The sequence below is a fragment of the Erythrolamprus reginae genome, chromosome 9 (assembly GCF_031021105.1).
Source record: "Erythrolamprus reginae isolate rEryReg1 chromosome 9, rEryReg1.hap1, whole genome shotgun sequence".
NCBI classification, from domain to species: Eukaryota; Metazoa; Chordata; class Lepidosauria; order Squamata; family Dipsadidae; genus Erythrolamprus; species Erythrolamprus reginae.
The window spans coordinates 50,152,116-50,180,044 of record NC_091958.1 but is presented as its reverse complement, the minus strand read 5'-3'; the positions used below and the strand labels follow the sequence as shown (position 1 = coordinate 50,180,044).

At 43.6% G+C, this 27,929-nt stretch overlaps 2 protein-coding genes across 3 annotated transcripts in view; one reads left to right on the top strand and one right to left on the bottom strand.

Moving 5' to 3' along the window:
• LOC139172265 (transmembrane protein 180-like) overlaps positions 1-9,587 on the bottom strand; it is an 18,430-nt gene extending 8,843 nt beyond the window's left edge. Inside the window, exons 1-2 of one of the 2 annotated variants that reach the window (XM_070761204.1) lie at positions 9,385-9,587; positions 2,197-2,377 (exon numbers count right to left, since the gene is read on the bottom strand). In XM_070761204.1, coding sequence (XP_070617305.1) covers positions 2,197-2,349 — 153 coding nt within the window. In that variant the 5' untranslated portion in view covers positions 2,350-2,377; positions 9,385-9,587. Of the gene's footprint in view, positions 1-2,196; positions 2,378-9,085 lie in introns of both variants that reach the window. The other variant, XM_070761203.1, reaches the window with a different exon arrangement.
• CDR2 (cerebellar degeneration related protein 2) lies at positions 9,485-27,929 on the top strand. The gene is made up of 5 exons (XM_070761202.1): positions 9,485-9,829; positions 19,165-19,277; positions 21,391-21,539; positions 24,459-24,623; positions 25,669-27,929. Exons 1-5 carry the CDS (start codon positions 9,595-9,597, stop codon positions 26,537-26,539), a joined length of 1,533 nt encoding a protein of 510 aa, XP_070617303.1. The 5' UTR covers positions 9,485-9,594; the 3' UTR covers positions 26,540-27,929.

Here is a 27,929-nt window from a genome sequence, read left to right as displayed (position 1 = left end):
ATATAGAGGCAATCCTCGATTTACTATCAATGGCTTAGTTCAAACTTAATTTATCTGCTTTGTCCTTTGGTATCTGTTGTGGTTAGCTCTGGCCCAGCTCCTGCCCCAAGGACTGTGGATGTGGGGGAGACACCCACATGCTGCAGGCCTGTTTTGCCCCCCGTGGAATCTGCTGATGAAGGCTCCTCTGACCAAGACATGAGTGACAGGGAGGAGGAGAGTGGGGCAGACAGCTCAGAAGGAGATCAATTATCTCTCTCCTCCTTGGATTCAGAACAAGAGTTAATGATACAGCCACGCATGCGGAGAGCGATGCATAGGCAACAACAACTGAGAGATTATCAAAGAAAATGAGGCCACCTGTGGTTGGGTGGGGCTGTGGTAATTAGTGAGGCTGCTATAAAGAGCAGCCTGTGGGTTTGGCCATTGTGGAGGATTATCTGATCTTTGTGTTTCGTGACTGCTTTACTGACTTTGACCTTTTGTGTGCTGATTTTTCCCCGCTTTGAAACTAAACCAGAGCAAAGTGTGTTTCACTTTGTGAAAGAAGGACTGTGAATTACCTCCCAGCTGCAAGCTAAGTATCACAGAACTGATAAGGGACTTGTACAAATTACCGGTTTGTTTGGAGACGAGTGCTCTTTGCTATACCAAAAGAGGGCTTGGTTTAAGTGACTTTTCATTATAAAGAACATTGTTTTGAATTTTCAAACGTGTGTGTGTCTGAAATTTGTACCTGTGAATTTTTGGGAGAAGTCTACCAGAAAGCCCGACAGAACAGTATCTGACAATTTTAACTTTTTCTTTTTTTTAAATGTTTTTGGGCTGTAAGCTTTACAGAGCCGTTTTGACACGAGGCGGGCAGCAAATAAATTTCGTAACTAATTAACTTGCGACCTATCCTGAAAAAGGGGATTTATGATCTGAATCCAATGTTCTGTTTGTATATGGTTGATTTTAAGCATTGTTGTTGTGTTTATAACTATATATTGTTTTCTTTCATGGTGGAGAAAAAATAAAAAATCTTATACCGACAATGTTCTGGTGGTTGCGGGACCCCCACCACCTCCTATGGTCATGTGACTGTATTTTCGGCCCTTGGCAACGCAGTTGCATTTATAGGTATTTGCAGCATCCCGTAAGAACATGATCATGTTCAACAGTTTTCAGTGAAAAACATGCCCATAATGGATTTATGACTGCAGCATTCATTTAACGACTGCTGAGAAAAAGCTAGTAAAATTGGGTGTGTTGCTGTGATGACTTCTACTTAACTTCTGGTGTGACTTGTAGCTGTAATTCCAGGCTCGATTACGGTCCTAAATTGAAGACTACCTGGATACAACACTCCATCTCAAAAACAAAGTGTCCGATTGAATTTCAAACCAGCAGCATTTGGGTTACAAAGCGAATTTTTACTAATGACAACAATCTATGGCTATCTTTGTACGTCTCCTGGCAAACTGTTCATTTTGGATGTACAGTAAAAGTACAATCTGCTTTGAAACAGTTGGGTGAACAGTGCAGGCAAGGCGGTAGGGAAAGCAAGTAGGATGCTTGGCTGCATAGCTAGAGGTATAACAAGCAGGAAGAGGGAGATTATGATACCGCTATACAGAATGCTGGTGAGACCACATTTGGAATACTGTGTTCAGTTCTGGAGACCTCACCTACAAAAAGATATTGACAAAATTGAACGGGTCCAAAGACGGGCTACAAGAATGGTGGAAGGTCTTAAGCATAAAACGTATCAGGAAAGACTTCATGAACTCAATCTGTATAGTCTGGAGGACAGAAGGAAAAGGGGGGACTTGATCGAAACATTTAAATATGTTAAAGGGTTAAATAAGGTCCAGGAGGGGAGTGTTTTTAATAGGAAAGTGAACACAAGAACAAGGGGACACAATCTGAAGTTAGTTGGGGGAAAGATCAAAAGCAGCGTGAGAAAATATTATTTTACTGAAAGAGTAGTAGATCCTTGGAACAAACTTCCAGCAGATGTGGTAGATAAATCCGCAGTAACTGAATTTAAACATGCCTGGGATAAACATATATCCATCCTAAGATAAAATACAGAAAATAGTATAAGGGCAGACTAGATGGACCATGAGGTCTTTTTCTGCCGTCAGACTTCTATGTATCTATGTTTCTATGAAACAAACTATAAACAGGAACATCAATACCAGTTACTGTTACCTGCCCTTGATGGAATGCTGCTTCTGAGATCTTGTACTTGTTTAAAAAGAGTTTCACGTAATAGAAATTGAAGATGCTGTTCATCATTCCAGCGCCTAACGTGGTCATCGAGTAAGCAAGAGCATTAGGGTGAAGTCCTAAAAAGGTCTTCATTTTTCTTCTGTAATATTTTTCTTCTTTTCTGTGGAATAGAAAAAACAGCCATTGGGGGGAAAATCTACATATATAAAAGCCAAAGACCACTCACCTCATCACGAAATCTCCAGAACTGTAAAGCCTACAAACTTGAAACTTGGCACGTATGTTCCCCTTGGCTTCTAAGGGTTCATTAAGAAAGGATTTTTCAAAATGATCGTTGGATCATTAGTATTTTTTATACAGTATTATATTAGCATGCTCTGATGCTAAGGATTTTGACATTCTACTCTCCCTCCCCGCCTGAAAAGAACTCTGTTTCAACTGCCAGTTGTCTTATATGAACACACTCTCATGCTAAGGATTTACACATTCTACATACATTTTCAAGCTTTAACTGTCAATGTATCAAGCCCGATCCGTAACTACTCATTAATTTTCAAGCTTTAACTGTCAATTTATCAAGCCCCATCTAATAGTTTCATAGCGAAGCACGTGTATCCAGCTACCAGTAAGTATATATAGCTTGCAGTTCTTATGGCACATCTCGGAGTACGCTTTATAATTTTAAAAAATCTATGTGCAGCTGCAATCAGAACTTGGAGGGTAATGGGTGAAGTTCCTCAGTTTAAAGCATAATCATAATTTTGTGGAATTTAAGAATTTTTTGTGCAGTATTGAACGGTGCTTCGAGGCAATCAGTGGAAGGTTATTTATTTATTTTTATTTTTAATTTATTGGATTTGTATGCCGCTCCTCACCGGAGACTCGGGGCGGCTAACAGCAATAATAAGACAGCAGATAATAATAATCCAATACTAAAAACAATTAAAAACCCATTACTGTATTATAAAAACCAAACATACATACAGACATACCATGCATAAAATTGTAAAGGCCTAGGGGGAAAGAGTATCTCAATTCCCCCATGCCTGGCGGCAGAGGTGGGTTTAAGTAGCTTACGAAAGGCAAGGAGGATGGGGGCAATTGTAATCTCTGGGGGGAGTTGGTTCCAGAGGGCCGAGGCCGCCACAGAGAAGGCTCTTCCCCTGGGTCCCACCAAGCGGCATTGTTTAGTTGACGGGACCTGGAGAAGACCCACTCTGTGGGACCTAACTGGTCGCTGGGATTCGTGCAGCAGAAGGCGGTCCCTGAGGGTTGAAATATAACACAAATATGACACCAAAATCTGTTTCGATTGGAAGAAATGACAGAAACATTGCTCTTGGGAGACCATAAGGTTAATTAATACCAAACATATAAAAGAGCAGTTTTACGCTTTTTTTATTTGTAACCACTGGTAAACTTTGATACAACTGTTGTTTTCACAAAGGAATATGTTATAGGTGATAATTCAAAAGAACGACTTGATCTGATTAATCTGATACTTTGAATAAAATGTTTTGCATCTAATGCACCGTGCTGAATTTTTAAAAGAAATCTCTGACTATCAGGTGCATAGGGTGTGTTCCTTTCTTTGTGGGAAAGGAATTAATATATATTTCTTTAGAAGGGCTGTGCTACCAAACTGTAACTTGGTAATGAATAAATTCAGAAAGGATTTATTATTTTCACGTATAATAATGAAAAATAACAAGGAAGAGTACGTTGGATTTTGGCCAATATATGTGAACACAGCCAATGAAAAGAACAAAAGATGGGTGGCTTTATATAGATCTGAATAATAAATAATATATAAATAAAAGTTGCAATAGGATAGTGGGCGTTAAGCTAGATTTTAACATAGGGCAGAAACTGAGTCTGCGACAAACCAGAACGTTTCGTCCTCAGCTAGCGCGTGAAACCGTTGATTAAATTAGTTAAAAGGACAGCAGTGTGTCTGCCTGAACAAAGGTAAATGCTGACAGAGAATATAAATCTTCTTTTAATTAGAATATAACTCACATGAACCACGAGGGGGCAACATTTTCTCACCTACATTTATCCACACGCCTGGCAGGAGAGCTTAGCAATTGGACAAGATTTAACAACAGAAGGAGCGTCATCGACCTTCAAAGGGCATCGCTTGTCTTCCAACTGAGATAATGCAGAAGGAGCACAAAAGAGCCCGCCCCTCCCTTTTCACCTAGTTTTTTTTTTATTATTTCAATTTTAATAAACCAGGATATAGACCACAATCCACTGAATGTAACAAACAAAAACATCCTACAATTCAACAGCAATAGAAAACAATCCCTGTAAAAGGATATAGTTAATCCACCTATTTGTACATTATGTTAGAAAAGCAAGGTTCTTTTCTGTTCATACTACTAACCAGAGGATACAAAACATTTATTTATTTATTTATTTTGTCCAATACACAATGAGGGTTTTAGTGGGTATACTGTATATCTATATACACATAGTAAAATACATGATGAAGGTTATAGAAGAGATACTCATAGTAAAATATATCTAAGAAATAATAGAAAAGAAGATAAAGTAATAGAACATATCAACGAAAGAATAGAAGAAGAGATATAGGAATAGAAGAAAGGTATAGGAGATATAGGAGAGCAATAGGACAGGGGACGGAAGGCACTCTAGTGCACTTGTACTCGCCCCTTACTGACCTCTTAGGAATCTGGATAGGTCAACCGTAGATAATCTAAGGGTAAAGTGTTGGGGGTTTGGGGATGACACTATGGAGTCCGGTAATGAGTTCCACGCTTCGACAACTCGGTTACTGAAGTCATATTTTTTACAGTCAAGTTTGCTAGACTAATTCTCGGATACAGCTGTCTGGAACCCGCACTGCATATCGGACATTAATACAATTGAGAGAGTCCAGAAATATTTCATGAGAAGAATCCTCCACTTCTCTGCTCGCAAGAGTGGAGAGGGGCGGCATACAAACCCAATAAATAAATAATAAATAAATAAAACAGTATTACGCTACACTACCAGACTTGAAAATTTTGGCTTAGGCAATTTAGAACCACGCCGCCTTAGGTCTGACCTAAGTGTAGCACATAAAATTATCTGTTAGAATGCCCTACCTGTCAACCACGACAATACACAGACACACAATAGGTACAAACTTAAGGTAAATTGCTCCAAACTCAATTGCAGGAAATACGACTTAACAAAAGAGTGGTCTATGCCTGGAATATATTTCCTGACTCTGTGCTTTCTTCCCCAAACCCCAAAAACTTTAAATTTAGACTAGTTGACCTCACCCCATTCCTAAATGGTCTATAAAGCGCATCTCTCTCCTAATGTCCCTTTTTATCCATATCCATTTCATGTATTAATAACCATGTTTATACCTATATCTGTTACCTAACACATGCTTGATAAAATAAATGAATGATTGAATAAATGAATAAATAAATAAATAAATGCTAAAAATTGGCTAAGCAGAGAGCAGCACTACCCTTTAATAAATATTTATTTCAAAGGAATCCCAAGTTTGATGCAATTAATGCCTGGGGTAAGATTAAGAATGAATGGCATGCAACACACAGAATATTTAGAAGGAATCAGGGGTTATTGTCTGTGTGTGAGGTCATCTCTCATTCCTGGTCCAATCCCACATCTTGGCTCCTAGCACAATAACATCTATTATACAGCACGTTTTCCTTTTCATATATTTTCCGGGATATATTCATAGTGCCTTGACCAATCAACTGAAGATTTCTACAGGACCAAAGGTTTGCTTCTTGTTTTTAAACACAAAAGTCCCTTTGATGCTGTAAAAGGGCACCAAACAGCATCCCATTTAAAGACTGGGTAAGAAAGAAAGTTTGGGCTTTTGTACTGTGTAAAATAAATAATTTTCCCGTCTCCAAAACGCTACACAGAATGATTGTGGTTTCTAGCTGTAACCAGCGAAGAAGGATAAGCATTTAAAAATACAGTATATATATTGATTAGACTGGAGATGTTTGTCATTGCCTACACATGCATGTTATCACACTTCAGATGCTTGGTAACGGACTCAAATTTACGTTGGTTGCAAGGTCCTGAGGTCACATCACTCCCCTTTAGTGCCCGTCTGACAAGCGAAGTCAATGGGAGAAGCCAGATTCGCTTAACGGTGTTAGTAACTTAAACAACTGCAGCAACATTGGAACATCATCTTTCGGCTGTGGCGAGGAGGGCGTTTGCCCAGGTTCGTCTGGTGCACCAGTTGCGGCCCCATTTGGACAGGGAGTCATTGCTCACAGTCACTCATGCCCTCATCACCTCGAGGTTCAATTATTGCAACACTCTCTACATGGGGCTATCTTTGAAAAGTGTTCGGAAACTTCAGATCGTGCAGAATGCGGCCGCGAGAGCCATCGTGGGGCTTCCTAGATTCGCCCACGTTTCTGCAACACTCCGCGGCCTGCACTGGCTGCCGATCGGTTTCCGGTCACAATTCAAAGTGTTGGTAATGACCTTTAAAGCCCTACATGGCATTGGGCCAGAATACATCCGGAACCGCCTTCCACCGCACGAATCCCAGCGGCCGATAAGGTCCCACAGAGTTGGCCTTCTCCGGGTCCCGTCGACCAAACAATGTCATTTGGCGGCCCCCAGGGGAAGAGCCTTCTCTGTGGCGGCCCCGGCTCTCTGGAATCAACTCCCCCCAGAGATTAGAACGGCCCCCACCCTCCTTGTCTTTCACAAATTACTCAAGACCCACCTTTATCGCCAGGCATGGGGGAGTTAAGATATTCCTTCCCCCTAGGCCATTACAAGTTATGCATGGTATGTTTGTGTGTATGTTTGGTTTTTATAATAAGGGTTTTTAGTTGTTTTATTAATTGGATTGTACATGCTGTTTTTATCGTTGTTGTTAGCCGCCTTGAGTCTGTGGAGAGGGGCGGCATACAAATCCAATAAATAACAATAAATAAATAATAATAATAATAATTTGCTTCATCAAGCCCAGTTGTAAAATGGGGCAAAACTCACTTAATAACCGTCTCGCTTAGCAATGGAACTTTTGGGCTCCATAGTCGTTCATCAACAGAGGACTAAATCTGCACTGCGAAAGGGGGAATTCTGCATTTACCAACGTTGCAGAGCCAAGCAGGATTCACCAGTTTCAAACAAAAATAAAACTCTTATTTGTTTCTCAGCATTTTAGCTAAGATCAAGTGCGGAAACGGATCCCATTTCTTTTGCAGGACACTTACGTCGGGCTGATAGCTACTACCAGAATTCGATGTATTATATGCATGTTAAGCTTTTAAGCTGAGCATAAGTGACTTTCCAAGAAAGGGACTTAATATTTTGTATAAATGGAACATGTACTGGTTGGGGAAAAGTTGGTGTTGCAGTTTAAAAATAGGAACAACAGAGTTGGGGAGTCCTAAAGGTGAGTTTTGTTTGTTTTCTTCAAGAGGCAAGTGGACTTTGTGGTTTGTTTCTCATCCAAGAAGCTTCTTCAGCTCTGACTGGATCCAATCTGACTGGATCCAGAATGGATCACTTCTAATCCAAGAATCTTCTTCAGCTCAGACTGGATCCAGCCAGAGTTGAAGAAGCTTCTTAGATGAGAAGCAAAACGTCTTGAAAGAGAACTCAAAAAACCCAGTTGCCTCTTGGGGTGGAGGAAGCACCTTTGGGACCACCATGACCTTGATAATAGGGAATCTCCATAGACAACAGAGTTGGAAGGGACCCTGGAGGTCCTCTAGTCCAGTGATTTTCAACCTTTTTTGAGCCGTGGCACATTTTTTACATTTACGAAACCCTGGGGCACATTGAGCGGGAGGGGGGTGTTAAAAGAAGTTTGGACCAAAAAATTCTCTCTTCCTCCCTTTTGCTCTATTTATCTCTCCCTCTTTCTTTCTCTCCCTTCCTTCTTCTTTCTTTCTCTCCCTCCCTCTTTCTTTCTCTTCCTTCCTCTTTTTTGCTCTCTTTCTCCCTCCCTCCATGTCTTTCCCTCTCTTTCTTGCTTTCTTTCTCGTTTTCTTTCTCTCTCGCTCTTTCTGTCTTGCTTTCTTTCTCTCTCTCTCTCTTGCTTTCTTTCTCTTTCTTTATCTCTCTTTTGCTTTCTTTCTGAAACCAACTTCCCACAGACATTAGAATTGACCCCACCCTCCTCGCCTTTCGTAAGCTTTTTAAAACCCACCTCTGTTGTCAGGCATGGGGGAACTGAGATATTCCCTTCCCCCTAGGCCTATACAATTTATGCATGGTATGTTTGTGTGTATGTTCGGTTTTTTAAATAAGGGTCTTTTAATTATTTTAAATATTATATTTGTTATATGTTGTTTGATTATTGTTGTTAGCCGCCCCAAGTCTACAGGGAGGGGCGGCATACAAATCTAATGAATGAATGAATGAATGAATGAATGAATGAATGAATGAATGAATGAATGAATGAATGAATAAATAAATAAATAAATAAATTTCTCTCTCTGAGCTTTGCGGCACACCTGACCATGCTGCGGCACACTGGTTGAAAAACACTGCTCTAGTCCAACCCCGGCCTGCTCAAGCAGGACACCCAAAATATACTGCTCAAAAAAATAAATAAAGGGAACCCTCAAAGAACACATCCTAGATCTGAATGAATGTTCTCACTGAATACTTTGTTCTGTAAAAAGTTGAATGTGCACAACAGCAGGTGAAATTGATTGTCAATCAGCGTTGCTTCCTAAGTGGACAGTTTGATTTCACAGAAGTTTGGTTTACTTGAAGTCATATTGTGTTAAGTGTTCCCTTTATTTTTTTTGAGCAGTGTGTTTCAGATGATTGGCTGTCTATCCTCCATTCTAATAAACAGTTAATATCATATATATATGAGCAGCAGGACCTTGTCCATTTGTAGCCCCGTTTGCTGCCAGCTCGGAGCTCCATTCCTCGTCCCCCTGCTTTAAAAAGAGGGTCTCATTCCAGCACACACCCAGACCAGCCTTCCTCCTTCCTCCCCGTCACCCTTCCCACGGCCGCCCTGTTCGCGTCCACTCCGCATTTCTTTCAAGGCGACGGGACCCCCGAAGGCCCTCAAGTCGCCGGGACGCCATTCGTTCCCCTTAGCAACCGACCCCTCGCGACGCCTAGCAACGGCGACCTCCCTCCCCCCTCCCCGCCTCCAGGCGACGCCTCACTAACCCGCTCTTCAGCCTCGGGCAGCGCCGAAAAGCTCGGAGGGCGGGTCTTGTTCACCACCCCACGGATTCCATTGGTCGCCCCGGGAGCCTTCTGCTCGCCATTGGTGGGAGCAGCCGGCGGAGGGAGCGCGTCCATTGGCTGCTGCCGGCGTGGGTTCCTGGTTTTGAATCGCGCTCGGCGTCCTTTGCCACGTTGCCTCTCCAAGCCTTCATGGACACGCCTCTTGAGCCCCCCGGGAGGGGCGGGGCCGGGCGTTCGGGAGAGTCCGGAGACACTCGGAGGAGCTCGGGAGCGCCTTTAAAGGCGGCGCGCAGCCCGGCGCCCGCACGGACGGTGAGCTTTGGCGGAGCGGGCAACGGCGCCGTGATGCTCGCCGACAGCCTGGTGGAGGAGTTCGAGATCCGCGAGGATGAGCCGTGGTACGACCAGCAGGACCTGCAGCAAGGTGAGCGGGACTGGCGGCCGCTTCTCCTCCCTTGGACTACACTGCCCATTATCCTCAGCCGACGCAGCCCCATCTCTTTGGCTTGGTGGGGGATTGGAACTCCGGCGGTTATTTATCATCCTCCCGCGTCTTCTTCTCCTTGCTGAGCTCAAGCCCCGGACTACACTGCCCATTGTCCCCCAACCTCACCTCTGGGGCTGGGTGGAGGGACTCCAGCGCCTATTATCCTCACCCTGGCTGAGCTCAAGCCCTGGACTACACTCCCTATTATCCCCCATCCGCCCAACAAGCCCACCTTCTAGCCAGGGTTCTCTTTGACTGGGTTTGGGAGACTCCAGCGCCTATTATCCTCCCCCTCACTCAGTTCAAGCCCTGGACTACACTCCCCCTTATCCCCAGCCGAGGCAGCTTCTAGCCAACCTTCTTTCCATCTCCTCTCCTTGCTGAGCTCAAGACCAGGATTACACTCCCTATTATCCCCCAACCTCACCTCTGGGGCTGGGTGGAGGGACTCCAGCGCCTATTATCCTCCCCCTCGCTGAATTCAAGCCCTGGATTACACTCTCCCTTATCCACAGCTGAGGCAGCTTCTAGCCAATCTTCCTTCCATCTCTTCTCCTTGCTGAGCTCAAGCCCTGGACTACACTCCCTATTATCCCCAATCAACCCAACAAGCCCACCTTCTAGGCAGCGCTCTCTTTGGCTTTGGGGTGGGGTGGGGAAGGACTCAAGAGCCTATTATCCTTTCCCTCCCACACACACACATCTCCTGTGCTGAATTCAAGCCCTGGACTACACTCTCCAGTATCCCCAACCAATACCAGCAATCCCATCTTCTAGCTCTTTGACGGAGGGGGGGGGGGGAACCATGGTTTATTATCCTCACTTCCCATCTCCCTTTCTTGCTGAGGTCAAATCCGGGACTCCGCTTCCTATTGTCCCCAACTCATGCGACCCCCACCATCCTCTGTTGGCTGTGGCTGAGGGTTTGCAACTCCGGTGCCTATTATCCTCCCCCCTTCCCATTTCTCTCTGTGCGCTAAGTTCAGGCTTCCGACTACGCTCCCCATGGTCCCCACCCACGGCGGTTCTACCTTCTAGCCAACATCCTCTAGTCTTGGGGGGAGGCTTAGGATGGAACTCCAATACCTATGCATTATCCCGGTTATCCTGCGTGGAAAGGCTCCCCATCATCCACAGCGCGCTCCTCCAGCCAAGGGACCCCCTCTCCCATCACCAACCCCCTAGCTAATCCAGAGGGGGGGAGGGTGTGGGTGGGGTGGTTTCCAGCTGCAGAGAGTTCCCTGCCTCCTCTACCTCATCCCCCATCATCCCCAGCTGGGCGGGTTGGGTACTTAGGACAATGGTTTTGTCTTTCTTTTATCCTTCCTGCTCACCTGCGCATCCTCCTCCCCTCCCCCATCATCTTTGGTTGGTTAATTCTGCCCCTACCCATTGCCCCCCCCCCCTTTCTGCCGAAAGGAATTCCATCATCCCCGACAGGACTATTTCTTCCTTCCTTCCTTTCTTTCTTTCTTTCTTCCTTCACCCTTTTCCATTTACTTTCTTCTCCCCTTCCTTTCTTCCTTCCATCACCCACCTGCGTTTCTTTCTTTCTTCTCCCCTTCTTTTCTTCCCTCTGTCACCTTTCTCCCTTCTTTCCTTCCTTTCTTCCTTCCATCCCCCGTCTCCCCTTCCTTTCTTCGCTCTGTCAGTCACCCTTCTCCCCTTCCTTTCTTCTTGGTCGCTCTTCGCCCTCCCTTCTCCCCTCCCTCCCATCACCCCTTCCTTTCTTCCCTCCGCCAGCCACCTTTCTCCTCTTCCTTCCTTCCTTCCTTCCACCCTTTTCTGCTTCTTCCTTCCTTCTCACCATCCTTTCTTCCTTCTGTCAGTCACTTTTCCCCTCTTCCTTCCTTCCATCACCCTTCTCCCCTTTCTTTCTTCCCTCCATCACCCTTCTCCCCTTCTTTTCTTCCCTGTCACCCTTCTCCCTTCCTTCCTTCCATCCATCACTCTTCTTCCTTTCCTTTCTTCCTTCTCTCAGACACTTTTCTCCTCTTCCTTCCATCACCCTTTTCTGTTTCCTTCCCTCTCACCATCCTTTCTTCCCTCTGCTAGTCACCTTTCTTCTTTCCTTTCTTCTTTCCATCACTATTCTCCCCTTCCTTCCTTCCTTTCCTCCATCAATCACCCTTCTCCCCTTCCTTCCTTTCTTCCATCATTCTTCTCCCCTTCTTTTCCTCCCTTTCACCCTTTCCCCTTCCTTCTCCCGTTCCTTCCTTCCTTCCACCACTCTTCTCCCCTTCCTTTCTTCCCTCTGTCCGTCTGTTTCCTTCTTCTTTCCTTTCTTCCTTCCATCACCCTTTTGTTTCCTTCTTCCCTCTCACCATCCTTTCTTCCCTCTGCTAGTCACCTTTCTTCTTTCCTTTGTTTCTTTCCTTTCTTCTTTCCATCACCATTCTCCCCTTCCTTCCTTCCTTCCATCATTCTTCTCCCCTTCTTTTCCTCCCTCTTTCACCCTTTCCCCTTCCTTCTCCCCTTCCTTTCTTCCCTCTGTCCGTCTGTTTCCTTCTTCCTTCTCACCATCTTTTCTTCCCTCCTTTCTTCTTCCCTTTCTTCCTTCCATCACCGTTCTCCCCTTCCTTTCTTCCCTCCATCAGTCATCCTTCCGCCCTCCCTTCCTTCCATCCCCCTTCTCTCTCCTCTCCTTCCTTTCGTCAGTCCCCCTTTTTCTTTCCTCCTTCCTTCCTTCCTTCCGCGTCTCTCCTGCCCTGCTTTGTTCTTCCGCCCCTTCCCTATTATTCCCATCGGAATAAACGCTCCAAGAGGGACCTAATGGCACCTCCGCTGTAGGGAAAAAGGCATTTCACCACGGATTAAAGGGGCAAATGAAGGAGTCAATAGGAGAATGGCAGGGAGGGGGTCCCCCCCCCCGAAAGCGAGGGAGGGGGGAGCGGAGGACAATGGATAGAGGAGGGGCATAGCTGGGAAGCCCCTTTAAGAAGAAATTATGGATGTGGACTTGGTGGAGAAGGAGGGAGTGGGAAGAATAGAAAGAACCAGGAGAAGAAACCAGCATTAAAAAGAATAAATTAAATGCGTCAAAACGGCAGAAGTTGGTGATAAATCAACGGCTGGCCATACTATCTGTAGAAGGCCTGATGTTTAATGGGAACTTGTGTGTGTGTGTGTGTGTGGTTTTCATGAGCCGATGCAGCCACAAAGCATGGTTTCGAGAAGTTCAAGGCCATCCTATGCCCACCACCTGGGCGGAAGTGGAAGGAGTTGCCACCCCGGCACAACCTGAGTGGGCAGCGTGACAAGTTTGTGCGCGGTGGGTGGGCAAGGTGTGCGAACTGTCGACTGGGTTGGAAGCTCAGATTCGAGTTCCTGGTGAAGGTGCTAGGATGGCTCGGGAAATAAATTGAAACTTTAGACTCTTGATTTAATTTTGGAGGTTACCTGGAACCCTGCACAAAATGTGGGCAGAAGACCCTAAGACCTCAGTGCCTTTAAAATGGGTGGGCTTCAATTCCCAGAATTTCCCAGCCAGCCTGCTGTCTGAGGAATTTATTTATTTATTATTTTTATTTATTAGTTTTAGAAATGTAGAAGATTGACGGCAGAAAAAGACCTCATGGTCCATCTAGTCTACTATTTCCTGTATTTTATCTTAGGATGAATCTATATTTATTTATTTAGTTAGTTAGTCCAGTTCAATACATAATACACATTGAAGAGAATAGATATGTAGTAATATAACTAAAGAAACAAATAAAAGAAAAGATATAAAAGTATAGGTGAACAAATTTGAACGGAAGAAAAGATAAATGAGATAAGGAGAGACAATTGGACAGGGGACGGAAGGCACACTGGTGCACTTATGCACGCCCCTTACTGACCTCTAAGGAACCTGGAGAGGTCAATCGTGGATAGTCTAAGAGAAAAATGTTGGGGGTTAGGGGTTGACACTACCGAGTCAGGTAATGAGTTCCACGCTTCGACAACTCGGTTGCTGAAGTCATATTTTTTACAGTCAAGTTTGGAGCAGTTAATATTAAGTTTGAATCTGTTGCGTGCTCTTGTGTTGTTGCGACTGAAGCTGAAGTAGTCATTGACAGGTAGAACATTGCAGCACGTTTAAATTCAGTTACTGTGGATTTGCCAACTACGTCTGCTGGAAGGTTGTCCTAATCTAATTAATACATCTAATTAATAAATCTAATTTATTAATTAGGTTTTTTTGCCACCCTATTCCTCGGACTCAGGGAATATTGGGAGTTAAATTCCAACCCTCTTTAAAAGTGGCTGAGGTTGGAAAACCATTGTCCTTGAAGATATCCGTTCTTCAGGAAGCCCAAGGAAAGACTTTTAAATGCAATTAAAGATGGCTAAGCCTTATTCCTTGCTGCGTTTAATTTGGAAATTAAATCCCGGGTTGAACCAGAGTGCTAATCCTTGCTTGGGAGTAATTGAGCTAAACCCTAACAAAGACAATTTCCAAAAGAAGGTTAGACTTCTGGCAAGCTGCATTTCAATTAACTTTTAGATTTTGTGAAAATACACCCAGAGTTTAGCACCAATATGCAAAGAGGCTTTGAGTTTAGGGCAGGTACAATATTCTCAGATTCTAGGTTAATTGGAAAATAAGCGATGCAAAATATAATTAAATAAATATATCTTATTACTGGACTTTCTTGGGGGGGTTTCCCCCTCCTGCTCAAAAAATAAATAAAGGGAACGCTTAAACAACCCAATATAACTCCAAGTAAATCAAACTTCTGTGAAATCAAACTGTCCAACACTGATTGACAATCGATTTCATATGCTTTTGTGCACATTCAACTTTGTACAGAACGAAGTATTCAGTGGGAATATTTCATTCATTCAGATCTAGGATGTGTTCTTGGAGGGTTCCCTTTATTTTTTTGAGCAGTGTATTTCACTTATCATCCAAAAAGCTTCTTCATTTTCTGTTCTTCAACCATTTGGATGATTGAGAATCTCCATAGATGTGTTTTATTACTGTTTTTAAATTTACACTGAGTGTTATCTTGTGTTCTATAGGATTGGAGGATTGAAGGGGGGATTTACTCTATAATTTAGAGTAAACTTTGTTTGGGTGTGCCATTAAAATTGCCGAGTTGTTTCGATGGTGCACAGTGTAAAAAAGAGAGCCGACAAGGATATGGGTGTGAAGTCCAGAGACATGCTGTGTGTAAAAAAAAAAAAGTGCTTTTTTTAACCACACTGGTGACTCTGCTCTTTATTTATTTCCGTTGAAGGACCACAAAAATTTTCATTTTGCCTTTCTGTATTATCTAGACGTCCGTCTGCTTTTGGACGTTGGAAAAATATTGCAATATTTTGGAAAGGAAATATTATTACTTGTCCTTCAGAGGTGTAATAAAAGTTGGTTTGGAAAAAAAAACTCTCCTTCACTTTTAGCATTTCTACAAAGCCTGCCATTTAAAAGGCATCGTTTTTTGAGAGAATACGTTGTTTATGAAATGCTTTATATAGAGCTCAAACTTTTCCTTTTTCCTGGCTGTCTTGATTGATGATGCAATGCTCGAGACATATATTCATTTAATCCAAGATGTTTATTCTCCAAACTGTTGAACAGCACTGGGTTTTTAAAACCATGAATCACAGCCCTGACGTCTTGGCTTTGGATGCAATGAAAAGGCAGCTGTTGTCACATCCAGTCACTTTAAGTCAATTTTAGCTCAAAGTGTGGAAAAGGCTTCTTTTTTTTAAGACAAATTCATAATAGACTATTGTGTTGCTCAAAGTGGCCAGTTATTATTATAATAATAATAATAATAATAATAATAATAATAATAATAATAATAATGTTTATGTTTATTAGATTTGTATGCCGCCCCTCTCCGTAGACTCGGGGCGGCTCACAACACAATAAAAACAGTTCATAACAAATCTAATAATTTACAATTTAAGATATTTTAAAAAACCCATTATTAAGCAGACATACATACAAGCATACCATACATAAATTGTATAGGCCCACGGGAGATATTTCAGTTCCCCCATGCCTGACGACAAAGGTGGGTTTTAAGGAGTTTGCGAAAGGCAAGGAGGGTAGGGGCAGTTCTAATCTCTGGGGGGAGCTGGTTCCAGAGAGTCGGGGCCGCCACAGAGAAGGCTCTTCCCCTGGGGCCCGCCAACCGACATTGTTTAGTTGACGGGACCCGGAGAAGGCCCACTCTAATAATAATAATTTATTAGATTTGTATGCCGCCCATCGGGGAGGCTCACAGCAATAATAAAAACAATGTTATAGCGAAACAAATCTAATATTAAAAAAGAAAGCATATAAAACCCTATCATATTTAAAAACCAAACAACACATACATACCAAACATAAAATATAAAAGCCTGGGGGAAGGTGTCTCAACTCCCCCATGCCTGGCGATACTGCATCAGTTGCAAAAAGTTTTATTTATTAAAAAAATATTTATTTGTAGAAATAAAACTTTTTGTAAAATAATAATAAAAAAAGAAATATTGCATCAGTTGCAACACCTAAATTGCATATTCAGCTAGAAGATTATATTACCCTAGAGGTAGACATTTATCAACTATCATGCACACTATATCCTTTACAACAATTAATATTGCGGAATCTATTTTCTTTTATTGCATTCTGAACTTTGGCCTTAATTGTTCAGGATTGTTCATGCAGTTTAATATTGGACCGTGGCATTTACGATTAATTTTCCAGACCTGGTGGCAGGCCATATTTTTATATTATGGCTTAATAAGTTATTTCAAACTATTTCTTTTGTGATACTTACAACAAGTTCATTTAGTGATCGAAGTTGCAACAGCAGTGAAAAAAAGTGACTTTTTTCTTACGCTTACAATCATTGAAGCATATCCATGTTTCAGGTCCTTGGCAACTGCTTTGTTAAAGAGTGGAAAATTCTTTTCAACCAATGTCTCACTTAACAACAGAAATGTTGGGGCCAATTGGGTCGTAAGTCAAGGACCGTTGGCAGTGAAAGAAGGAAGGCAGGTGTATTTCTGAATGTCTCTCAGATTTCAAAATTTTGTCGCTTAGTGCTTTGCAACCTCCAAGCTGCAGACATCATAAGATAATGAGGATGATTCCCCTGCTAGTTATCCACTCCAGTCCCATGTAATTTTGCTGAGTGCCTTCAATTGAACTTCAATTCGCCTTAAAATTGATATGTTCTGGTAAAAATACGAAAGACCTGCAGCTAATTTAGCTTCGGTATTCTCCGCAGGAAATCTTTAATCAGAAATTGGTTCTGTAGGCTTTAGTACAAGCGATGTGTTGGAAGAGAGAGAGAGAGAATTTCAGACTGTAGTATATTTTGGAGTAAGTGGGTGGATTGTTTTTGTAGTAGTGGAGGTGGACTTAAGGGACTTTCCCCTGGGCTTTGCAATTAATTAGGAAAGTGTCTATCAAAAGCATCACTGGAATTGGAATAGTAGTTATGAAACTATGCAATAATGCAATGGAAACTGCAGTTTAATGTTTCCAAATGTAAAATAATGCACTTGGGGAAAAGGAATCCTCAATCTGAGTATTGTATTGGCAGTTCTGTGTTAGCAAATACTTCAGAAGAGAAGGATTTAGGGGTCGTGATTTCTGACAGTCTCAAAATGGGTGAGCAGTGTGGTCAGGCGGTAGGAAAAGCAAGTAGGATGCTTGGCTGCATAGAGGTATAACAAGCAGGAAGAGGGAGATTGTGATCCCCTTATATAGAGCGCTGGTGAGACCGCATTTGGAATAATACTGTGTTCAGTTCTGGAGACCTCACCTACAAAAAGATATTGACAAAATTGAACGGGTCCAAAGACGGGCTGCAAGAATGGTGGAAGGTCTTAAGCATAAAACGTATCAGGAAAGACTTAATGAACTCAATCTGTATAGTCTGGAGGACAGAAGGAAAAGGGGGGACATGATCGAAACATTTAAATATGTTAAAGGGTTAAATAAGGTTCAGGAGGGAAGTGTTTTTAATAGGAAAGTGAACACAAGAACAAGGGGACACAATCTGAAGTCAGTTGGGGGAAAGATCAAAAGCAACATGAGAAAATATTATTTTACTGAAAGAGTAGTAGATCCTTGGAACAAACTTCCAGCAGACGTGGTTGGTAAATCCACAGTAACTGAATTTAAACATGCCTGGGATAAACATATATCCATTGTAAGATAAAATACAGGAGATAGTATAAGGGCAGACTAGATGGACCATGAGGTCTTTTTCTGCCGTCAGTCTTCTATGTTTCTATGCTGGAGACAAATTTTGAGTAGTTCGGAGAATCAGCAAATACCACCTCTGGCTGGCACCAGAGCGGGGAGGGAATGGAGATTTTGCAGTATCCTTCCCCTGCCATGCGCTCCAAGCTATGCTCACAGAACTGGTAGGGAAAATTTTTATATTTCACCCCTGGTTGTCATTCTGTTGTACTATTTCTCAACGCAACAACCGTTGGAATGAATTTCACCGCCGTTCCACCGAAATATTGCTAACAACCAAAGTTCTTTTGCATGCTGTACAGGTAATGGGGAAACGGTTTTAAGCTTCGTTAAGTCTTAGCACCCTTTTTTGCAATCCGCAGAATTCTTGGCGTGATGAAACTTGTACCAACTTAATACCAGCAAAGTGTAGCCTGTTTAAAAATAACTTGCATTCCCTGGGACCAAGCCAGCATTAACACCAAACATTTAGGCGAGGAACGTAAGCGGTGTTTTGAAACCATTCGTTTTAAGGGTAGTAAAACGTTACCTTATTTGTTTCCTGCCTTTTGTAATTGTTAATTCTACATCGCTGCAGTTTGGTTAATTGAATGCAAAAACAAAAACGGGTGGAAAAAATGGAATTATCTGATGCATTCTTTTTTCAAAATCTATCCTGAAAGGACTTCACTAACTCTGCACCTTTTCACGTTTCAATGAGAGGCTGAAGGGCACAAAGTAAGAAGCATAGATTAAACTTTAGATAATAAAGCAATTTTGATAACTATTACAAACAAACCAAAGCTATAGAGGTTCTGAATTGTGCCATTCATATCCATGAATGAAGCAAACCATTATTCCTCTAGAGGTTATAATGTACTTGATTGTTTTTATTGCCTATAGCAGTGTTTCTCAACCATGGCAACTTGAAGATATCTGGACTTCAACTCCCAGAATTCCCCAGCCAGCATTCGCTGGCTGGGGAATTCTGGGAGTTGAAGTCCAAATATCTTCAAGCTGCCAAGGTTGGGCAACACTGGCCTATAGAGTACTTAAAATGAGGTGGTCCATTAAATAAAGTCATACTCACAATTTCTTGCAGATCTGCACCTGGCTGCTGAATTGGGAAAGACCCTTTTGGACCGAAACACAGAACTGGAGTCCTCTTTGCAGCAGATGTATTCCACCAATCAAGAGCAAGTGCAGGAAATAGAGGTGACTTGAAGACTGCCTTATAAAATTGTATTATGTACCCCTTCAACTCTGCATGTTTGCCGTTACGATGTAGAAGTACAGTGGTACCCCTACCTACAAACGCCTCTACTTGCGAACTTTTCTAGATAAGAACTGGGTGTTTTTTGCCTCTTCTGGAGAACCATTTTCCACTTACAAACCTGAGTCTCTGAAACTGTAACCGGAAAAGGCGGGGAGAAGCCTCCGTGGGGCCTCTCTAGGAATCTCTGGGAGGAAACAGGGCCGGAGAAGGTGGGGAGAAACCTCCGTGGGGCCTCTCTAGGAGGAAACAGGGCCGGAGAAGGTGGGGAGAAACCTCCATGGGGCCTCTCTAGGAATCTCTGGGAGGAAACAGGGCCAGAGAAGGTGGGGAGAAACCTCCATGGGGCCTCTCTAGGAATCTCCTGGGAGGAAACAGGGCCAGAGAAGGTGGGGAGAGGCCTCCATGGGGCCTCTCTAGGAATCTCTGGGAGGAAACAGGGCCAGAGAAGGTGGGGAGAGGCCTCCATGGGGCCTCTCTAGGAATCTCCTGGGAGGAAACAGGGCCAGAGAAGGTGGGGAGAGGCCTCCATGGGGCCTCTCTAGGAATCTCTTGGGAGGAAACAGGGCCGGAGAAGATGGGGAGAGGCCTCCATGGGGCCTCTCTAGGAATCTCTGTGAGGAAACAGGGCCGGAGAAGGTGGGGCGAAACCTCCATGGGGCCTCTCTAGGAATCTCTGGGAGGAAACAGGGCCAGAGAAGGTGGGGAGAAACCTCCATGGGGCCTCTCTAGGAATCTCTGGGAGGAAACAGGGCCAGAGAAGGTGGGGAGAAACCTCCATGGGGCCTCTCTAGGAATCTCCTGGGAGGAAACAGGGCCGGAAAAGGCAAGGAGAAGCCTCCATGGGGCCTCTTTAGGAATCTCCTGGGAGGAAACAGGGCCAGAAAAGGCGGAGCGAAGCCTCCGTGAGGCCTCTCCGGGAATCTCCTGGGAGGAAACAGGACTGGAAAAGGTGGGGAGAAGCCTCCGTGGGGCCTCTCAAAGAATCTCCTGGGGAAAAACACGGCCTCCACCCTCCCTGTGATTTCCCCAATCGCACGCATTATTTGATTTTACATTGATTCCTATGGGAAAAATTGCTCGTTACAAACGTTTCTACTTAAGAACCTGGTCACGGAACGAATTAAGTTCGTAAGTAAGAGGTACCACTGTATAGAGATATATAGATAAATTGCATAGATGGATAGATAAATAAGATAGATATGGGGGGGATAGCAACAGCAATTATATACTGCTTCACAGTGTTCTACAGTCTTTTCAAAGTGACTTACAGAATATGGCCCCCAACAATGTGGGTCCTCATTTGACCCACCTCAGAAGGACGGAAGGCTGAGTCAAATTTGAGCCTGGCGAGACCCCCCCAACAGTCAAACTACCAAATGTTATTTTCATGGCCCGATAATCTTGGTGCAAGGAAATCTGATTTCTTAAGTGACGATGTTGTCCTGAGTCCTAAAATGAACCCGACGCTCCAGGTTTGAAATGATGGAAAGTCGTTCCAGAGAGAGGAGGCTGGTTTTAATTAATTAATTAATTAATTAATTAATTGGATTTGTATGCCGCCCCTCTCCGTAGACTCAGGGCGGCCAACAACAGTGACAAAACAGAATGTAAAAAATCCAATACTAAAACAGCTAAAAACCCTTGTTATAAAACCAATCATACATACAAACATACCATGCATAAATTGTAGAAGCCTAGGGGGAAAGATTATCTTAATTCCCCCATGCCTGACGACAAAGGTGGGTTTTGAGGAGCTTACGAAAGGCAAGGAGGGTGGGGGCTATTCTAATCTCTGGGGGGAGTTGGTTCCAGAGGGCCGGGGCCGCCACAGAGGAGGCTCTTCTCCTGGGCCCCGCCAAGCGACATTGTTTAGTTGACGGGACCCGGAGAAGACCCATTCTGTGGGACCTAACTGGTCGCTGGGATTCATGCGGCAGAAGGCGGTCCCTGAGATGATCTGGCCCGGTGCCATGAAGGGCTTTATAGGCCATAACCAACACTTTGAATTGTGACCTATTTGATTTAATACCTGTATCTGTTTGCATTCTGCAGTATCTGACCAAGCAGGTGGATCTTCTACGCCAAATGAACGATCAGCACGCCAAAGTCTACGAGCAGCTGGACGTCACGGCCAGAGAACTAGAAGACACTAATCAAAAATTGGTCGCTGACAGCAGGGCCTCCCAGCAAAAGATAGGAAGGTAATTAAGTTGGCTGCTGGCCACATAATATCCCCTTATCTGCCAGGTTATTATAAGTGAGATTCACCACGGACCTTTGTCCGATTTTATCAGCGCATTATCTAAGCGGGACCTTGAGTGGTAGCTGGAAATAATTTGGAACTTCCGAGGAGCACTTTGACACGGATTCTGATTTAGTTCGGATGTTACCTGGAACCTTGACATTTTTAACCAATGGCTTGCCAGCAGATTGTAAATAGATGTTGCAATGCTGAGGGTACTGTTCAACTTACAACAATTCGTTCAAAGTCACAAGGGCACTGAAAACGACCAATGAAGAATTCTATTATATACATACATACATACATACATACATACATATGATATGTCACATGTTTTTTTGCTGAATTTGAAAATTAAGGGAGACTAGGATAGATCTATTTCGGCCTTATTTTGGCCTCATCAGCTAGCCATACCGACTGGGACTTGAACCTGCAACCTTTGCCTTGTAAGGCAGAGAATTATCCTCTAGGCTACAGTATCCAATCCCCTTCAGCTCTGCACCAGGGAAGGGTTACATATTTTTGTGTCGAATCACCCTGTTGTATTGAAGGAACATCACAGCTCCTTATTTGCCTCTCGGCCCAACCCAGGGCCATTTCCAAGGCAGTTAATTTTATTGATAGCCGACAATTTTATATACATATATACATACATACATACACACACACAGTATATTATTATTATTATTATTATTATTATTATTATTATTATTATTATTAATTAGATTTGTATGCCGCCCCTCTCCGCAGACTCAGGGCGGCTCACAACAGTGACAAAAACAATATATACTGACAAATCTAATAATTAAAATCTAAGATAACAATTATGCATTTAAAAATCTAAAAGCAAGGAACCCCAATATAAAAAAAACATACATACAGTCATATCATGCACTAGGACTACATAGGCAGGGGGAGATGTCTCAGTTCCCCCACGCTTGACAACAGAGGTGGGTTTTAAGAAGTTTATGAAAGGCAAGGAGGGTGGGGGCAATTCTAATCTCTGGGGGGAGTTGGTTTCAGAGGGTCGGGGCCACCACAGAGAAGGCTCTTCCCCTGGGTCCCGCCAAACGACATTGTTTTGTTGACGGGACCCGGAGAAGGCCCACTCTGTGGGACCTAACCGGTCGCTGGGATTCGTGCGGCAGAAGGCGGTCTCGTAGATACCCTGGTCCGGTGCCATATATATGTGTGTGTGTGTGTTTTCTGTCGAATCACTCTGCATCACAGCTTCCTTTTTGCCACTCGGCCCTTGTGTGATTCAACTGAAACAAACATATAACCCTTCCCTGGTTCAAAGCCAGCAGCCGGCTATGAGCCGGAACGCTAAATTGCGCTTGCCGCCACAGCTTGTAAGTTCTTGCAGGACCAGTGCGATTTTGCTGCTGCACCTGTGGAGGTAGCAAAATCGCGCACGGAGCCGCAGGTAAATTTTGGCGCAATTTTGCTACCTCCACAGCTGCAGCAGCAAAATCGCACTGGTCCCGCAAGAACTCACGAGCCGTGGCGGCAAGCGTTCCAGCTCAGCCCATCGCTGTGCAACGCTGAAGTGATTAGATACTGTAGCCTAAAGGTTAATTCTCTGCCTTACAAGGCAAAGGCTGCAAGTTCAAATCCCAACGAGGATACGGCTAGCTGACGAGGGCAGAAGAAGGCCAAAATAGATCTATCCTAGTCTACCTTAATTTTAAAATTCAGCAAAAACATGTGACACACACATATATACATACATACACATATATACACTACTCAAAAAATAAATAAAGGGAACACTTAAACCACAGAATATAACCCCAAGTAAATCAAACTTCTGTGAAATGAAACTGTCCACTGAGGAAGCAACACTGATTGACAGTCAATTTCACATGCTGATCTGCAAATGGAATAGCTGTGCAAATGAAATGTTCAATGAGGATATTTCATTCATTCAGATTTAGGATGTGTTATTTGAATGTTCCCTTTATATATACACGTTTTTGCTGAATTTTAAAATTAAGGGAGACTAGGATAGATCTATTTCGGCCTTATTTTGGCCTCATCAGCTAGCCATACCCTCACTGGGATTTGAACTTGCAGCCTTTGCCTTGTAAGGCAGAGAATAACCTCTAGGCTACAGTATCCAATCCCTTCAGCTCTGTACCAGGGAAGGGTTACATGTTTTTTGTGTCGAATCACCCTGGTATATTGAAGGAGCTTAACAGCTTCCATTCTGCCTCTCGGCCCAACCCAGGGCCATTTCCAAGGCAGTTAATTTATTCATAGCCGACAAACTATATTCTATAAGTGTCACTTATTTATTTATTGGATTTGTATGCTGCCACTCTCCGTAGACTCGGGGCGGCTAACAACAGTGGTAAAAACAACATACGACAATCCAATACTAAAACAGCTAAAAACCCTTATTTTAAAAACCAATCATACATACAAACATACCATACATAAATTGTAGAAGCCTAGGGGGAAGGAATATCTCAGTTCCCCCATGCCTGACGGCAGAGGTGGGTTTTAAGGAGCTTACGAAAGGCAAGAAGGGTGGGGGCTATTCTAATCTCTGGGGGGAGTTGGTTCCAGAGGGCCGGGGCCGCCACTTGTTTTTGCTGAATTGAAAATTAAGGAACACTAGGATATATCTATTTCGGCCTTGTTCTGGCCTCATCAGCTAGTCATACCCTCACTGAGACTTGAACTTGCAGCCTATATATATATATAAAGGGATTTACAGCTGTTTCCCCACTCTTGACAGAATCCTTGTGGTCACGTGATCAAAATCCACGAGCTTCACGACTGGCACGTGTGCCCGATGGTTCAGAGTCTTTGGGTCATGTGTTTGACAGCTCTCTCCACGCTGGTTCACGTGCTTCCTAAACTTTCCTTTTAGCCTCACGGAGACCATCGAGAACCTCCAGAGTCACATCGATGAACTGCAGAGGCAGGTGCAAGAGTTGAAGACGTCTGGGCCAAGCCACGTCAGTTACGAAAGACCCGAGCAGCCCAAATCGGTCCAGAGTTTTCCATGCCTCAAGGAACTCTACGATTTCCGCAAGTAAGTAAGCAAACTCACCATGTCACTGTTCTGCCCCGGTGATGAGCCCCCCCCCCCCAAAGAAAAAGGTCCACACACATGGAATTGACAAGATATAATCAAGTAATTCTAAATACAGTGTTCCCTCGATTTTCGCGGGTTCAAACTTCGCGAAATGGCTATACTGTACCACGATTTTTCAAAAAATATTAATTAAAAAAATACTCCGCGGTTTTTATTCTAAACCACGGTTTTTCCCACCCGATGACGTCATACGTCATCACCAAGAGTCACTTCTCTCTTTTTCTCTTTCCTGTCATTCTCTGCTTCAATCATTTTCTCATTTCTCTTTTTTCTCCCCTTTTTTCTATCATTTCTCTCTCTCTACCTTCCATTCTCCCCCCTCTTGCTCTCTCTCTCTCTCTCTCTCTCTCTCTCACTCTCTCTTGCCCTCTTTCTATCTCGCTCTGTCTGTTGCTCTCTCTCTGTGAGAACGCCTGCCCCGCCTCTCCTGCAGCCCCCTCACTGACAGCTGGGACGAAAGCGCTCTCAGCTAAGGGACTGCGAGAGGGGCGGGGCGGGCATTCTCAAAGTGCTCAGAGTGGCTAGCGGCCAAATGAGGAGGACGAGAAGCCGTAGCCGCCAGCGCTGCTGCAGGAGGACCCGTGTCCCAAGAAAGCCGGTGAGAGGGGCGGATTGGGCAGGCGGGGGGTAGTGGTGAGGGGGCCGGAGGCGCTGGGGGGGTGGGGGCGGCCGACATTCAAAACAATCTTTGCCGGCCTCCGCACTTACGTCGCTCCCCGCCCCCAACTTCAAGCCCGGCTCCTTGCGCGGCCTTGGAAAAGGGTGCGCGGGGGTAGTTTTAGGCTGTCCATAGCCAAAAAATGGTGTTTTTACTTCCGCATCTTTACTTTGTGGAAATTCGACTTTCGCGGGCAGTCTGGGAACGCAACCCCCGCGAAAATCGAGGGATCACTGTAATTTTAGTTGCAGAAAGATTTAACTGTGTAAAATATAACAGCGAAGCACTTAAGCATTTTTCGTCTCTCTTTCTGCGCACCCCTAGGTATTTTGTCTACGATCACATATTTGCAGAGAAGATTATATCGATGGATAACCAACTCAGTCCGGTCGAAGAGGAAAACCAGAATTTGAAGAAGGCCGTAACTGTCTTGCAAACTCAGCTCAGCTCAGAGAAAGAAAAGAGGACATCGATGGAAGAAGAGTACACTTTTCTGTTGAAGGAAAACACGGATCTGGAGCAACAGCTGATGGACATCCACCTTTACCAGACAAAAGCTGAGGAGCTGGAGATGGAAGTGGCTGAAATGAAGCAGTTCATTAGTTCCGGAAGCCCCTGTCCGAATAGGGTGGAGCAACTGCTCCCGGAATCTTTTTTCATTGCTCACAAAGACTCCTTAGAAAAAGAACTCGGCCATGGTCCTTGGGAGGGGATGTCCTTCACCCTCCCTGAACTTGAGAAGTCCCTCAAAAGAAGCAGCAGCGAGAGCTTGCTTAGCCGCACCGCGGGTGAAGACTTCTTCCAAGGTCACGAAGAGACTTGCATCCGGAGGGCGGAAGCCGTCAAGCAGCGGGGCGTTTCCGTACTCAACGAGGTCGACGCCCAATACAACGCTTTGAAGGTCAAATACGAAGAACTTCTGCAGAAATGTCAAACGGACAAGGAATCGCTGGACCACAAGGCCGTGCAGACCTCAAAACAGCGTCCCAGAGATGTCCGTGGCGGGAACGTCCTCCCGGATGGAGGTGTTAGGGAGCCTGGTTCCACGGCCGCCGATTCGGTCAATTTCTCTTCCAACGCTTCTCCCGAATATAAACTTCTCTTCAAGGAAATCTTTAGTCGTATCGAAGAAACTAAAAAGGACATCGATGAACATCGGGAAAAATATAAGTCTCTCTCTTCTCAATGTCCTTAAAAAAAAATATGGCAGGGATCCACAAAAAAAAAATTAATATTTTTGTTTTCATTGAGGGTAAATCCTTTTAATGTTTCTTAGGGAACAAGATGTGAAGCGTGGCTCAGGATTGGCAGTTTTTCTGTAAAATGGATTGGATCCATTTGGTTATAGTCTTACCGAGTTGGAATCCGGTTGATTCCGTCTCGCCTAGAACCAGGTTCCTTTTGGAGGTCGAGTCTCTGACACCCAGTTTGCAAAATAATTTTATTATGCAACTCGATTAATAATTCTATCCATGCTGGAAAATAAAATCTGATGTGTTATACCACACAGCTTATATTACGCACAATAACAACTCTTCTGGACTTTTAGACACTTCCTGGGGTTGAAAAACGAAATATAGACTATTTTTGGTAGTATGCCTTTGTCATATACTACAAGCAAGGGGGGTTAAATGTTGTGCATTTTGAAGTTTCGTAAGTGAGGGAATTTTACAGATCTGTTACTACGGCACTGTCTTATTTTAAAATCCAGCGTGGCCTCTGATTTTAAAAAAAAGAATTCAAGGATTGGAGTGTGTGTATGTATATAATTTGGCTAATAAAACTCTTGGTGCAATTGGATCAATCTTCCACTGCATTAGAAGACTGAATATTTCAAAACAGCCTCCATATAAAAAGTAAATTGATTAGCATAGAGCAAAATAAAAACAACAAAAGTCCCCCAGTTCAATTTAATTTAAATCCTTCCAATGTGTCTCCAAGGATTTGATTTTCTGGACATGGTCTACCACACAGCCAAATTTGTAGAGCATTTTAAGCCACAAAGTCACCTATTATTATCACACCACCTATTTATGCTGCGATAATGATATTTCATCCTTTTAAACCTCCTGCAGAAACATCTGTTGCAAAAGTCCAATAACTCTGTAGTTTTAGTGCAAGCATCTACTGTTTTTTTGTCAGAAGAAACTCCTGGGAACAGACGTGGAGAATTTAAAGCCCCCCCCCCCTTTTCCCCTGAGTTTTGAGTTTTTTAAAAAAGTTAAGAGTTCAGTAGTTCTCTCAAAATATACACGAATGGGCTAGTTGCCAAACAGCATCACAAAAGGTGACTTGTTTTTTCTGTCTCAAAAAAAAAGGGATGTGTTTCACATTTCATTCCTAATTTAAAAAGAAGAACTTGAGCTGCCCTCAAAAAGGAAAAAAAAAAACAATTACAGTTTTAAAAACTCTTTGCTGCTGTTACAAACTCACCCGCCTTATCTACTTGAGGGTAGCTTGTTCTGCTTCGATTGAAGAGATTCCAGGTGGAAATGCAGTTCTGCCACACGGTGTATTTCCATTTACTACCAGTTGTTTGGTCTTATTGGTGTTTTGCAAAGAGCAAATAAAATTCTTTTCTGCAA

Bases quoted from the DNA above. Each gene is read 5' to 3' on its own strand.
- CDR2 (XM_070761202.1), top strand. From the start codon at position 9,595: ATGGACACGCCTCTTGAGCCCCCCGGGAGGGGCGGGGCCGGGCGTTCG. The intron at 21,540-24,458 runs GTAATTAAGTTG...CTTTCCTTTTAG, and splicing joins TCCCAGCAAAAGATAGGAAG to CCTCACGGAGACCATCGAGA. The intron at 24,624-25,668 runs GTAAGTAAGCAA...GCGCACCCCTAG, and splicing joins GAACTCTACGATTTCCGCAA to GTATTTTGTCTACGATCACA.